This window comes from Apium graveolens, chromosome 1, assembly GCF_009905375.1.
Source record: "Apium graveolens cultivar Ventura chromosome 1, ASM990537v1, whole genome shotgun sequence".
NCBI classification, from domain to species: Eukaryota; Viridiplantae; Streptophyta; class Magnoliopsida; order Apiales; family Apiaceae; genus Apium; species Apium graveolens.
The window spans coordinates 205,976,624-205,989,868 of record NC_133647.1 but is presented as its reverse complement, the minus strand read 5'-3'; the positions used below and the strand labels follow the sequence as shown (position 1 = coordinate 205,989,868).

General features: G+C 35.4%; 1 protein-coding gene across 1 annotated transcript; it reads right to left on the bottom strand.

Annotated features, from left to right (window-relative positions):
• Window positions 1-599: 599 nt before the first annotated feature.
• LOC141718499 (uncharacterized) lies at window positions 600-2,207 on the bottom strand. Its single transcript, XM_074520884.1, has one exon. It carries the CDS (start codon window positions 2,205-2,207, stop codon window positions 600-602), a length of 1,608 nt encoding a protein of 535 aa, XP_074376985.1.
• Window positions 2,208-13,245: the final 11,038 nt, after the last annotated feature.

Sequence of the window (13,245 nt, the reverse complement as noted above, 5' to 3'; positions counted from 1 at the left end):
CCAAGTCTAACTTCTCTAGTTAGATGAACAAGCAAGTGCACCATTATGTCGAAGAAAGCTGATGGAAAAATCATCTCAAATTGGCAAAGTACCTCGACGATTTCAGTTTCCAACTTCTCAAGCTCCTCCAAATCGATAACCTTGCTCCATAGAGCTCTAAGGCAGGCACTCAATTTCATCAAAGGTACAGCAACCTCAGCCTTTGTAGTTTTTTTGATGGCAAACTGCAACAAGTAGTGCAGTATGAAATGAGCATCATGGCTCTTATACCCCACTACTTTCCTCTCCTTTGTGTGCACATATCGCCCTATGTTGGAGGCACAACCGTACGGCAGTTTAGTGTTTTCCAACACTGAACAAAAGATCTCCTTCTCTTTGTTCGACAAGTCAAAGATTGCTGCTCGTATTTCATGGTGTGCTCCATCTTCTGATAGAACAGGATGGAGGGGTTTTCTAATTCCCATTTCTTGTAAATCTTTACGAGCGGCAACATGATCTTTTGTCTTGCCACTTATATTGAGTAAAGTGCCCAATATGTAATCGCAAACATTTTTTTCTATGTGCATGGCGTCAAGGTTATGTCGAAGTGGATTATGCTTTCAATAAGGTAAATCAAAAAAAATTGACTTCTTTTTAAAAGGGCCCTCAGTTTTACTCTTTGCCTTTTTATTCTGCAGGCCGAATTGGTTTACATACCCAGACAACAACTCCTCAATGTCAGTTCCCGTTAAAACTGAAGGACACTGCCCCATTTCAATTACGCCATTAAACCTTTTAGTATCCATTCTCCACTTGTGTGTAGAAGGAAGAAACTTTCGGTGGTTCATATAGCACATTTTCTTGCTATGCTTCAAATAAAGTGATGAAGTTTCATAATGGCAGACATGACACCCTAGTTTGCCTTTTGTGCTCCAGCCGGACAACATAGCATATCCCGGGAAATCGCTAATAGTCCATAGCACTCTAGCACGTAAATTAAAATCTTCATCAGCCAAGGCATCATAAGTATTAACGCCGACCTCCCATAATTCTTTTAACTCGGCAATTAAAGGTTGCATGAACACATCAATACTATTCTTTGGTGAATCTGGACCAGATATTAGTGTCGAAAGAATTAGATTTTCTTGTTTCATGCATAGCCAAGGTGGGAGGTTGTAATTGACCAATACAATTGGCCAGGTACTGTGACTTAGGTTCATTGAACGATAGGGGTTGAATCCATCTGAGGCTACTCCTAAACTAACATTCCGATTTTCTAATGAAAAATCAGGATAATCAGCATCTATCGTCTTCCAAGCCTTTGTATCAGCCGGATGTCTTACTTTTCCATCCTGTTGACGTCCCATATCGTGCCATTTCATTAGTTTCGAATATTCCTTGCACATGTATAGCCTCTGCAATCTCGGCTTTAGAGGGAAGTACCTCATCACATTAGCTGGCACTTTGTGTACAACCTGCCCCGGATCACTAGCATCATTGCCTTTTTTTTCCGGTAACACCCACCTAGAAACACCACAATTGTCGCATTTTTCTTTGTCTTTATTTTCGCCCCAGTACAACATGCAATTATTTCGGCATGCATGTATTTTTTCATAATGTAAGCCTAAATCCTTGATCATATTTTTTGCAGCATTCAAAGACAAAGGTATTTGGGCATCCGGAAAGGCGTCTCTTATTAACTCCAGCAATTCCCCAAAGGCAGACTCGGAAATTCCATGAGCACACTTTAAATGATAAAGTTTGATCAGGAAACTTAACCGAGAGAATTTAGTTGATCCGGGGTATAGTGGTTGTTTACCCTCCCTAACATGGCCATAAAACTTTCTAGCCTCTGCATTTGTTAGACTTTCATAGTCATTTTCTAAATCTCGAAACTTTTTACCCGTACAATTGAACATTTCACCTAAATTATCTTCGAAATCAATCCCCGTCCCCGAATCCATCAAGTCAGTACTACCGTCTATTTTGGTATGTGATACCTCGCAAATCCATTTCATATGTAATGGAGAAGGGCCACTACATATGAGATGATCATAGATAACTGTTTGAGTGTGCCAATAACGGTTGACACATACTTTGCAGGGGCACTTCATTTCTTCTCCTTTAGCATGAATTGGAAATGAATTTTCCATAAATGCCTTTATCCCTCGTACATATTCTTTACTAGATTTTGGAAATCCTATCCAGCTACTATAATCATCTTCCATAAGTACACTGTATAATATAGCCTGCGAAGTTAAAAGATTATAAGTGTACCTAAAAAAGCCCGTGTAATCCTCTATGTGCACTATACTACAGTGATACTAGATAAACTAATAATTTCCTACATCTCATTCCCCATTTTTATCCATGCTTTGATTTTTATTAAAATTTTTACTTCAATTTACAACTGTAACTTTTGAATAGCACACAGGGAATAAATGTTAGAATGTAAAAGATCAATAGTCAAAGACTTGTATAGCACATAAAATCAGTTTGAGATTAGATTAATGTCTTAAATATTCGAATAATATATATTTATTTAATTGTACAAGGAACTAAGGAAGGCCTAGTACTGCTAAGAGACGATAAAAACAAGACACAGTAACCAAATGGCAAACAGAGTTAAGCCTTGCATTTGGACATTAAATAACAAAAAACAGCGAATAAGCAACATAATTTCATCAATTCATCTCGGCACGTAATCACATCAAGAAATGCAATAACCATAATTACAAGAATCTAAAACAATAAAACTCAAAGAGAGAGAGAGAGAGACGGAGAGAGAGAGAGAGAGAGAGAGACAGAGAGAGAGACAGAGAGAGGGGGGAGATGACCACAAACACATATTACATTCATATTAAACACAAACTCTAAACGTATTACACATATTACACATATTAAACACAAACACATATTAAACATATTAAATAAGCAGGGATAAATACATAAAATCAAAAATAAAGTTCAATTAGAGGTTACCTTGGTCCAAAATCGAAACCACAAAGCAGCTCTGAACCCTAATTGCTAGCTCCAACCGAAACCCTAAAATTCCGAAACCCTAATTGCATGCCCTAACTCCGTTGCAGAGAACCCGAACCACCGAAATGTTGCTGAGAACCACCTAATTGCTGTTGAATCCACCGAAATGAGAGCGACTGAGGTGAGGCTGAGGTGAGCGTGCGGCTGAGGTGAGGTGCGGCTGAGGTAAGAGTTAGGGAGAGTGAGATGGGTGAGAGTTAGGGAGAGTGAGATGGGTGAGAGTTAGGGAGTGTTGGTGAGAGGTGAGTGAGTGAGCGAGGTGGGAGGCTGAGGTGAGTGAGCGAGGTCGAGAGAGAGTGATGTTTCTGAGAGAGAGTGATGTTTCTGAAAGAGAGTGATGTTTTTGGGGGGAAATTTAGCCGCCCATATTTTCACTGCACCTTTTGTACGTTTTCATTTTATTTCATTTTTTAATTTTTTTCATTTTCTCTTAAATTTTAGAAAAATCGATATTTTAATGTCCCGATCCAACCATGATCTGGGCATTATATTTTTTGATTATTTTTTTCCAATGTTAGGAAGGCAGTTTAATAACATCTGTACGGTTGGATCGTCGAGAAAACCGATTAAAAAAATCGAACGACGGATATGTGGGTCTAACCGTTAAATGAATCATATCCTGACATATGAACCCTATTACGATCCGACCATTATCCGGGCATTATATTTTTTGATTATTTTTTCCCAATGTTAGGAAGGCGGTTTAATAACATCCGTACGGTTGGATCGTCGAGAAAACCGATTAAAAAAATCGAACGATGGATATGTGGGTCGAACCGTTAAATGAATCATAATCTGAACCCTATTACGATCCGACCATGATCCGGGCATTATATTTTTTGATTATTTTTTCCCAATGTTAGGAAGGCAGTTTAATAACATCTGTACGGTTGGATCGTCGAGAAAACCGATTAAAAAAATCGAACGACGGATATGTGGGTCGAACCGTTAAATGAATCCTATCCTGACATATGAACCCTATTACGTTCCGACCATGATCCGGGCGTTATATTTTTTGATTATTTTTTCCCAATGTTAGGAAGGCGGTTTAATAACATCCGTACGGTTGGATCGTCGAGAAAACCGATTAAAAAAATCAAACGACGAATATGTGGGTCGAACCGTTAAATGAATCCTAATTTGAACCCTATTACGATCCGACCATGATCCGGGCATTATATTTTTTGATTATTTTTTCCCAATGTTAGGAAGGCAGTTTAATAACATCTGTACGGTTGGATCGTCGAGAAAACCGATTAAAAAAATCGAACGAGGGATATGTGGGTCGAACCGTTAAATGAATCCTATCCTGACATATGAACCCTATTACGTTCCGACCATGATCCGGGCGTTATATTTTTTGATTATTTTTTCCCAATGTTAGGAAGGCGGTTTAATAACATCCGTACGGTTGGATCGTCGAGAAAACCGATTAAAAAAATCGAACGACGAATATGTGGGTCGAACCGTTAAATGAATCCTATCCTGACATATGAACCCTATTACGATCCGACCATGATCCGGGCATTATATTTTTTGATTATTTTTTCCCAATGTTAGGAAGATAGTTTAATAACATTCGTACGGTTGGATCGTCGAGAAAACCGATTAAAAAAATCGAACGACGGATATGTGGGTCGAACCGTTAAATGAATCCTATCCTTACATATGAACCCTATTACGTTCCGACCATGATCCAGAAATTATTTTTTTTGATTTATTAATTAATTAATTATTTAATTAATTATTTAATTCATTATTTATTAAATATTTAAATAATTTGATAATGTGGGGCCCACATGGGGGCACACAAGTGGAGCCCACATGTGGGGCCCACAAGGGGAGCCCACATGTGGGGCACACTTCTCCATTATTTATTTATTTAATTATTATTTATTTATTTAAATAATTATTTATTAAATAATCAAATAATTGGATAAGGTGGGGCCTACATGTGGGGCCCACAAGTGGAGCCCACATCTTTATTATTTATTTATTTAATTATGATTAATTTAATTATTTAAATAATTATTTATTAAATAATTAAATAATTGTTTAATATGGGGCCCACATGTGGGGCCCACAAGGGGAGCCCACATGTGGGGCCCACAAGGGGAGCCCACATGTGTGGCCCACTATTCTATTATTTATTTATTTAATTATTTAAATAATTATTTATTAAATAATCAAATAATTGTATAATGTGGGGCCCACATGTGGGGTCCATATGTGGGGCCCACATGTGGGGCCCACTTCTCCATTATTTATTTATTTAATTATTTAAATAATTATTTGTTAAATAATTGGATAATGTGGGGCCCACAAGTGGAGCCCCAGATGTGGGGCCCACAAGTGGAGCCCACATGTCGGCCCACTTCTCCATTATTTATTGAATTATTTAAATAATTATTTATTAAATAATTAAATAATTGGATAATGTGGGGCCCACATGTGGGGCCCACAAGTGGGGCCCACATGTGGGGCCCACATGTGGAGCCCCCATGTGGGCCCACTTCTCCATTATTTATTTATTTAATTATTTAAATAATTATTTATAAAATAATTAAATAATTGGATAACGTGGGGCCCACATGTAAGGCCCACAAGTTGAGCCCACATGTTGGGCCCACTTCTCTATTATTTATTTATTTAATTATTTAAATAATTATTTATTAAATAATTAAATAATTGGATAATGTGGGGCCCACATATGGGGCCCACATGTGGAGCCCACAAGTGGGGCCCACTTCTCCATTATTTATTTATTTAATTATTATTTATTTAATTATTTAAATAATTATTTATTAAATAATTAAATAATTGGATAATGTGGGGCCTACATGTGGGGCCCACAAGTGGAGCCCACTTCTTTATTATTTCTTTATTTAATTATTATTTATTTAATTTTTTAAATAATTATTTATTAAATAATTAAATAATTGTTTAATATGGGGCCCACATGTAGGGCCCACAAATGGAACCCACATGTGGGGCCCACAAGGGGAGCCCACATGTGGGGCACACTTCTCCATTATTTATTTATTTAATTATTATTTATTTATTTAAATAATTATTTATTAAATGATCAAATAATTGGATAATGTGGGGCCTACATGTGGGGCCCACAAGTGGAGCCCACATCTTTATTATTTATTTATTTAATTATGATTAATTTAATTATTTAAATAATTATTTATTAAATAATTAAATAATTGTTTAATATGGGGCCCACATGTGGGGCCCACAAGGGGAGCCCACATGTGGGGCCCACAAGGGGAGCCCACATGTGGGGCACACTTCTCCATTATTTATTTATTTAATTATTATTTATTTATTTAAATAATTATTTATTAAATAATCAAATAATTGGATAATGTGGGGCCTACATGTGGGGCCCACAAGTGGAGCCCACATCTTCATTATTTATTTATTTAATTATGATTAATTTAATTATTTAAATAATTATTTATTAAATAATTAAATAATTGTTTAATATGGGGCCCACATGTGGGGCCCACAAGGGGAGCACACATGTGGGGCCCACAAGGGGAGCCCACATGTGTGGCCCACTACTCTATTATTTATTTATTTAATTATTATTTATTTAATTTTTTAATTAATTATTTATTAAATAATTAAATATTTAATTATTTAATGACGTGGCGGTGCACACGTGGCAGTGCCACGTGGAAGTGTGGGCCTACATGTGGGGTCCACCTATTAGTGTGGGACCCACTTTCTTGAACAAGTTTTAGTGGGGCCCACAGGTGGGACCCACTTTTGCTGACGTGTACACTAGTGGGGCCCAAAAAAATAATAAATAAATTAAATATTATTATAGTGATAAAGCAAAGCGTTACGTCATGTCAGCACTATTGTAACACTAGCTTTCTTCTGCAACACAAGCCCTCTAACGTAACAGTAACTTTACATGTAAAGTAACGCTATTTCGTTAGTGTTACAATAGGTCAAAAAAGTCTGTCTAATGTAACGCAAAACAGGCATTACATTAGAAAAGTGTCTTATTTGCCCATCTATGGCGTAGTGTGTATTCTTTCCAATGACTATTTGTGGAATGAGCATGTGGAGACTTTATGGATGCTGCAAGTTTTGTGTTGTAGATTGAATGTAGAGGACCAATAACATAAAAGTTACCCAAGAACGGGAGGCCGATTGGCCCAGGTGAAAGCTTTGTTCTAGCATATAAACCAAGAAGATATTGTACAGAAATCAAGAAAAATAAAGAGAATGTTAATAAGACATAAGGTTCCATTTCTGTTGAGTGCCCATTACCCAAACACCTCAATCTGTACTTCTTATACCACCAGTACTGGCTTGTGGTTAATTAAACATAATGTGACGTGCATGTTTTGTGCATGCAACCTGTAGTTTTTTCGTCAGCACTTCAGCTGAGATTCCTTTCGAGAGTAGTAGGTTCCCATATGATGACAGCAGATACCATTGTTGTCTTTTTGTTATATCGTTTGAATACTATCATGTGTCAAGAAACACTGCCTAATGACAATGATCGCAAGTTCTCTCTGTGAAGTGAGAGACGAGAATACATATATCACAAATGAGCGAACATAATACATATATCACACTGTGAAGTGTACAAAATAGCTCGTACAAAGCATATCTAAACCTCTATACAATGATCGAACATGACGGACTAAAGACTGTACCCTTATTATATAAGATCAATCTGGACAGCCTGTGAGGCTTCTCCTCAATCCTGCGGGTAACAACATACATTAATATAGCAGCTCCTCATAAACTGTGACCAATCAAACATATCTTATAGGGTTGTTCACTGCTAGTTTGTTCTTCCTCCGTTTTAAGTGAAATTGGTGTGTAGTAATTTGTCCTTTGCTGTCTGACAAAAGCAAAGTATCTTTGTTATTTCATATCTAGTTTTTCACTGCTAGTTAACTGAAGAAATAATAATAAAATAGCAGTTTGCAATTAGAAAACCATCTGACGTAGGACGTAAATGAGGAGATTCCCGTGAAAAGATCAAGTACAGCCGTTTCAACCTTGTATCCGTCGCTTGTTATGTTGGAAATACACATGTTTAATTTCTTGCAGGTCATGACATTTTGTTAAAGTTTTATGCTTACTTAAAGCAACTCAGAGTGTCTCAAATTATGCAAATTTGTCCTACTTCTGCAGATGCTCATTGAGCAATGCAGTAGACGGATAAGATAGGCTACTGTAAGAGGGCTGATGGGTTTGGCAGCTGAGCATAAAGCAAACATTCGATGTTTGCAGTTTTGGTTTGTGAGCAGATACGGACATCTATATTTTGTTATCAGAAGCACTTATGTTTAATCTTTTTCTCCAGGTGGAAGGTAAAACTACAAACCTATTCAATTAATATATATTTTGGACACTAGATGACAGAGACGTTTGACACTAATGCATCAAATATCTATCATTAAAATTAATTTTAAGGTTTGACACTCAGCTCTTTTCACTTAATGAATCTTCTCTATCAAAGCTAGTATATCCTCCATACGGTTCCTTCTTGCCCCTATAGTTTCAAATATCGTTCCTTTTAGCCCTTTTTTACAATAAAGACTATTTTACCCTCCGATTTAGTCTGATATCTCGTTTTAATCACGAAAATGGCTAAAGGGAGCGATATTTAATACTCTAGGGGTCAAAGGGTACGACTCTGTATTATTCGATGATTTGTTGATTACTTGGTGATTCTGAGCGGAATATTGCTAAATTCAAACACGTGTTGGCTTATAATTTTCATATGAAAGATCTTGATAACATCAATTATTTTCTTGGCATGGAGGTTTACAGATCTGCTAGCAGTTTTTTCCTCTCGCAAAAGAAGTATGTCATGGATCTCCTCAAAGAGTATCACATGGTAGCAATAAAGCCAATAAAATTTTAAATACAATAAAAAGTCAAATTGAGCCCGGATAAAGGTATGCATTTGACTGATCAACAACCACATAAACGATTATTGGTTAAACTCATACATATCACGGTTATTGGTCCTTACATTATGTATCTTGTTCACATTTTGATACAATACATGCAATCTCCTACCTCTGAGCATATGTAGGCAACCAAAAAATAACTTATATCTTTGTCTAGTAAACCATGCCAAGGTATTCTTCTAGCTATAACATCTGCATCCCAGTTAACAATGTATTATGACATTAATTGGGCATCTTATGCCTTTTATCTTAAGTCAACATCAGGCTATTACAGCATGCTAGAATCTTCACCTATTTCCTGGAAGACAAAGAAATAGTATGTGGTTGCTTGGTCCAGTACTGACGTCAAATATTGTGCAATGTCTGTTGCCAGGTAACTCGGTTACATTCTTTGTTTCCTGACAAGAGACTCAATACTTGTCTCCAACAGTATTAAAAACACGAAAATCAGGCGGTATTGGCTATAGCTGCTAGACCAGTTTTATATGACTGCACGAAAGATTTGGAAATATATTGTCATTTTGTTCTTGACAAAGTAGTTGTTGGTGACATTATTACACAACATATTCCCTCATATGCCTAAGTTGCAGACATTTTTATAAAGCAACTCATAGATACTCAATATTCTTACCATATGCACAAAAAATTGGTGTTTTGCCTAGTACCTCTCTCTATTTTTTCTGATCACCGCCAATATGAGAGGGAGTAATAGAGCAGTGCAACAGCTGCAGGTGCAACATCGGTAACTTACAATACAACAACAGTGAGTGCAACATGTTAGGGTAGTTAAGTCTCTTTGTTAGTCATCTTAACGGTACATTATTCTTTATACATTAATATTTTGTTATAAGTTAGTTAAGTTATATAGTGCAGAATATAAGAAACAAAAAAGTTATATAGTTCAGAATATAAGAAACAAAACTAAAGATTATATGATGTGTTTTAGAGAGATCAAATGTACCGAAATCGAAAAACCGAACCGTGCTAATTCCGTTCGGTCTGGTCCCGATTTTCTAGAAAATTTGGTCTATTCAGTCCGGAACGAATAGACCGAAATAAATTCGGTTCAATCTGATTCTTGTAAAAAATATTTCGGTCCGGGCCGAATAGACCGGATAGACCAAATCATAAATACTATAATTTTATATTATATCTTTTACATATATCTTAAAAATTTAAATAATAAATTTAAAATTATAATTACATTTATACACTCTTAAAACTCTACATATCACCTTAATTTAATTATATTTTAGATTTTACAATTTTTGGTTTAAAATTTTAATATAATTTTATTTTTTTCAAAAAATTCGACCGGTTTGTCCAAAACCGGACAATTCAGTTCGGTCTGGTGCATAATACAATTACGGTCCTTCGGTCCAAGAAAATATGATAATTCAATTTTTCATTTTATTCGGTTCAGTCCGGTTTTGGACCGAATCGCCCGAATGTTCAGCCCTAATGAAATGTGTTTCTTAAATTATACTAAAGATTTGTTCACTCCATTATTTTATTAAAGGGGGTTTGAGCCCCTAATTTTATTTTGATTTCTGATTTGATAACCTCCTTATATGTGTATATGTATGTATGCAACTAAAGTCCGTGTGGCTTAAATTACTAAAAAATTTTTTTTTTATAAATAAGATTATTGTTTGGATATTTATGTATGTAAGTAAAGTCCATGCATGGCTCGTGTTATTCTCTTACAATCAATAATGTTGATTTGTAGAAGGGGTGAACACAAATCAATTTTTTTGATGATTTTAAACAGATAATTTTTGCTTTATAATAGCACCCAAATTAAAATTTTCAGGTAATTTATTTTTTAGCTTTCCAACTGAGATATATATATATATATTAAAGAAATAATTTGTGTAAATTACAAATGCAATTCACAGCTGCGTTTTCAGTGTTTCTCTCAAGAAAAATCTTCCGACTAATAAACACTTCTAAACTATTTCTTAAGGGATACTGCTACTACTACTTGATTTATATATTACCAAGTTACAATCTTTACTAGAAAATACATAGCACAGTCTTCTAGGTCCAGTAAAATTGCTAATGCATTCTTTCCTATGATGCTTGATAATGAGGCTCGAATTAATCTAGATATATTGCTTTGAATATCCCTCCAATTTGCCAATGCGTGAAAATAGATTATTTCTTCTTCTTTAGAATCTAAGATCACATGCAAAGTTTATTTTGACTTCCATTTTCATTGCTGAGATTCCAATCAACCTGTGTGTTATGTCATACTCAAGATATGACCATTGTCAAGTGACTATCACCAGGTATTTGAATCTTTTTAGCGGTGAAGACTGATTAATTTTGCCGTTGATGGCTTCATGTCATTAACCATTGATGTTGGAACTTCACTTAGCAGATGAAGACTCACTTTATTTATATTAGAATTATATGTCATCTCATGAATTTAAAATGAACAATAACCTCACTAACTATAACAAAAATCTCATAGAAAATATTACAAAAACCTCATCAATCAGTTGATGAGCTACCTTTTCAACGGCTAGTCATTGGAGACTATAATTTGACTTAACATAATTATGTTATATGTTTTGCTTATCATCAGGATTCAAGTTTAATTCCTAATAATCTTCCCCAATCTATGACTGATATAATAACATCCATAAATTTACAGCCTTAATAATAACAAGACACATTTTAGACATATAGATATTCAAGACAACATAATTTACTCTTGATAAGCTTCTTGAAGAAATAAGCAAGAAAATTTAGACAAAAAGGCAAGAGATGCTACTGTGAGATTCTTGGTCCTCGATATAGCTGATTGAGACTTAAATTTTCCCACTTGATATGACTTGTTTAGTCATGTCTTAGTTCTGACCAATCTCTTATGATGGTGTTGAGTTTGAACTGCTTAGATTTCCAGATTTTATTGTCAGCATTGTTCAATTTTATACCTCAACTGAAGACTCCTGTCATTTTACCTTCATCCTTGAGTTTACAGTAACCCCTTTGGTGGATTCTTCCAGGAACAAGTCTGTTGATATTTTGTTCTGAACATCTTAGCAAGCTTCTTCATTTTGTTTCTTCTCTGTTATCAAATTGTGAGCTTGTTCCTACTCCCTCTTAGTCAATAACTCTCCCCGTTAGTTATAGGAATTCGACTCCTATTTTGTTAGCATCAAGGGTTTAATATAGTTCATGAAGTTTGAGCATTATGGTGGCATCAGTGATGTGCATCATTTCTCCCATGATCTCTCTATTCTTGCATCGGGGGCTCCCACTAGTTAAAACAACTCACACCCTCGCTATTACCTACTAAGGTTGTACTCTCAGTCTCACTTGCAAATCCAAAAAAAATTGGCTTGCCTCTCTCATTCACTTTCCTTTTGTATGCCTTCAAGACAACTTTTCACTCTCAGAGATAGTCACTCTCTTCCCTCAATCCTAAAAGGTATTAATGTAATTATTTGATCTAATAGAGCTACATCGATGACTACGGGATAACCATTGATGAAACAATTAGAAGTTTCAATGGCTATCATCGAACTTTAGCTATTGAAGGACTAGCATTTATCAGTTGAATGAAAAATATCCATTGAGATAAGAAAGAAAATTGCTAGTGAGAAAATTACAAGATTTAATTTTCTGAAGATTGATAATATTTTTTGTGCACAGATATACTCATTATAATTTCAAAAGATAATTAATGATTCAACATATTCTATAAATGATGATCAGCAGTATTAGAGTTTTGGCTTCTTCATGAAAATTAATAATGAAAAATCAACAATTAAGATGTGAGAAAAACATAGATGACCTTTAGTTTGAAATGATTGAGTTTTGGTTGCGACTTCACATTTGATGAGGTAACATGAAACTGAGTTTAAGAAGGCCCTTGTTTAAGATCAAAGATCATGCTTCATGTAGTGTGTGCACCTTGTGTACCCAAGGGTTTTACTACTGCTGCTTCAAATAATAGTTTAAGGGTAAGACTTTTAGGCTTAGTTTGTCCTCATCCCCCTATACTCTGTTTATGGATGGGAACTCATTCCAATAGCTTAATCCTTTTGGGAGGATGGAGCTAAGAATGTGTTCAATCCATTTTAACAACTGCATCTTTTTCAAAAGATGCAGTGTGGCTTGGCTCGACAAACCCTCAATAAACTCCAAACATGATAGCGCGTACAAAGCACGGGTTGCATTTATATTTCATGTTATGATAATCGGTTCTTTTTTTACAATAATCTTCACATATCGATTAGTTTAAATTTTAGTAGTT